Below are 2,868 nucleotides of genomic sequence, written 5' to 3'. Positions count from 1 at the left end.
GTGATGACAATAGAGGCGTTGAACAGATCATGGCATGAGTTGTTACAAGGGACGTCCAATATATTCCAGATTATATCCTTACTCATCCATTGGAACCATAACCAACGTAGCCTTAAAATGAGGGTGTAGTGTGATGTTTCTAGAACCTGACCCTTTCTTTAAAAAAAGAACTAGCAGCTGACCCTTCAATCCAATTGGAGTACCAAAGTTGTGCCATGTCTCCCGAGTGCAATAAGCCAATAACTCTTCATTTGCATCTTAGTATACAATAAACTTTTTCATGAAAAATGATTGTAGTTTCTTGTTGGAGAAACAATTGATCCATTTAATAGATGGCTAAGCGACACATAGGTCCGATCACGCATAACAAATAGAGTTGGCACCACACTTGTTGTTTTATTTAGGAACAAGTGTGTTTTATTCCCTCAGCTGCTGCCTTTATCTAATTTTGACCCCAACTATAATATCGGGTAACTTTGGTACCCCAACTACAACTATTAAAACCGTTCAATTTTGATCCCTGAAACCGCTTACCTTCCCCTCTCTTTCTCTGCCATACCTTAACCCACCTCACTCTTGCCACAATGGACCTATGGTGCTGCCCTTAGCCATGAACCATGCGAGGATGTTGTTGCTGCTCATCTTCTTCGAGCCCAGAGTGTCACTTTGGTTCAGCTCAGCAGGCAGCGACGGTCCATTGAAAGCCCAACCACCCCACACAAATGATGCCTAATGGTCTCTTCCCCGATCAACATCGACACATTGGGAATTCTCCGATATTCCGTCCTCGTATCCCAACCGTGGTCGGCGAGCACCGAGGGCTGACCTGCTAAGGCATTAGGCAAGCTGCCGCCAGCCACCCACCGGATGTCAGAATGTTGAATCCCGGAGGCCTGATGCCCGAGCAGCTGAGCGCGAGGAGCAGCCGAGCGCGAGGAGTAGCCGAGCTGGTGCCTCGGCCCTCAGCGGCCCTGTGGCCATGTAGCCGGCCAGCAGCCACACGAGCGTGCGGTCACGTGGAGCGATTAGGAAGGCCCGCAACATGCTGGCGACCAATTGGAGTTGCACCTTTGTGAGCGGCGATGGAGAGAGGAAAAGAGGAGTGTGAACGAGAGCAACCTGGTGCTGGGGCCAGCCGCAGCCACGGACAAAGTCAGCAGCAGAGTAGTGGCAGCAGCTGGATTCGGTCAAGGCCGAGGTACAAGCAGAGGTGTGTCTAGGATCGCCATAATTTTTATGGTTGTAGCATTTTTGCCATAATTGTATGATCATAATTCACAAGCCTTTTGGTTTATTTTATTATTAGAACTCGTCTCACCTATATTTTTTTCCTGGCTCCGCTGCTGTGCAAAGCTAACCCTTGGCAATCTTGCACAAAACCCCCTGCATATATATTGCTAGTGTCTAGCGGGTGTGAGCCACCTGCTGAGAACAACTCAAAACCAGGTTGAGAGGTCAAAAATGAACAGTTTTGATAGTTGAGGTGCAGAAGTTACCAAGTTCTATGGCCGGGAGTCGTTAAAATTAGACAAAGACAATAGTTGTAGCAAAAATGGTGTTCCTTTTATTGATAAGGACAACACACTTGTTATTAGGGTATCAACCACTGTTATATCTAGCTACTAGACATAATATTTTGTTGGCGATTCTAGGTGACGGCCGGCGATGGCTGAGAGCAAGAACCAGTGTGGTTTGAGCCAAAACCATAGCAAATGAAAATTTTGGTCTCGGTCCTCTCACTACCAGACAATGATGGTGTACTATACAAGCTGGTAGTGATATATTACTACTACTACCTGATTTTAATACAGATCGGTAATGTACTTAGGTGCTCTCTCTATTATATATATAGTTTAGTACGTGTATGTATAGGTTGTCTCTCTCGAGTCTCGATCGACGTCTCTCAAAACTCGATCAGTACCTCTGAAAGTAGTTCCCCATGGCTTCGAAGCCTCTGCTGGAGAAGCAAAGCCTCGCCGAAGAATTCCCAGCTGAGCGTCCAAGGAAAAGGAACCTCCTGCTGCTGCCGGGCGTGAAGAGCCTCCTGGAGCTGTAGTAGCCGGAGTAGGGGTACGACGACGACAGCCTGCCGCTCGCCGCCACCGGCACCGCGTTGCTTAGCGACCGCAGCGGCAGCAGGCAGTTAGCCAGCAGGGCGTGCCCGGCGTCGGCGTCGGCACCTGCAGCAGGACTGCAGCCGCGGTTGTTGTGGTGGTGGTCGTCTCGGCCGTCCAGGAGTGCGATGTCGAGCTCGAACAGCTCATCCTCGTCGACAACGACATCGGCAATGGTCTTCGTCGTCGTCACCTTCGCCTTGTGGTCGTGGTCACCATTGCTGCCAGGCAGCGCCAGCGGCGGCGGCACGCTCCAGCCGCTGGTGGTGGTCGTGGTGGTGACGACGGCGGCCTTCGCTACCATGGCTGCGGCCATGTCGTCGGGATCGTGCGTTGTTGCCAAGCTGGATTAGTGACCTAGCTAGCTCGATCGATGAAGGTATTAGCAAGCCGTGCCGTGCAGGGTAATATATATAGGATGCTTACCTTGCTTGCACGTACGTGTGTGTGCATGCGCGCGAGATGACATGAGTGGGTGGGTGAGTTCGTTCTACCGTCTTTTTGGTAGAGATGGTTGGAAAGTGTCGCGGTGGATACGCGCGCGCGCCCAAGTTAGGTGACGATTTTTGCTGACCCGGTAGAGTAGCTAGAGCTAGCTAGGCTACCTACTTCCAAAATGTTAGTAGTGTGTACTATTTTCTAGGAATCCCTGCTCTATGTTGAAACCCTCAGGTTTGGGCTAGATTAATAATTGTAATCCAAGGGTTTCATCACACGGCGACATGATTAACTAACTAATCGTCCCTGACATGAG

The 2,868-nt window shown here is 49.9% G+C and overlaps 1 protein-coding gene across 1 annotated transcript; it reads right to left on the bottom strand.

The window, feature by feature from the left end:
* Positions 1–1,673: 1,673 nt before the first annotated feature.
* LOC136506692 (uncharacterized) lies at positions 1,674–2,466 on the bottom strand. The gene has a single exon (XM_066501589.1). It carries the CDS (start codon positions 2,428–2,430, stop codon positions 1,915–1,917), a length of 516 nt encoding a protein of 171 aa, XP_066357686.1. The 5' UTR covers positions 2,431–2,466; the 3' UTR covers positions 1,674–1,914.
* Between the last annotated feature and the right edge of the window lie 402 nt (positions 2,467–2,868).

The sequence above is a fragment of the Miscanthus floridulus genome, chromosome 15 (assembly GCF_019320115.1).
Source record: "Miscanthus floridulus cultivar M001 chromosome 15, ASM1932011v1, whole genome shotgun sequence".
Taxonomy (NCBI): domain Eukaryota; kingdom Viridiplantae; phylum Streptophyta; class Magnoliopsida; order Poales; family Poaceae; genus Miscanthus; species Miscanthus floridulus.
This window is presented reverse-complemented; position numbering and strand designations above follow the sequence as displayed.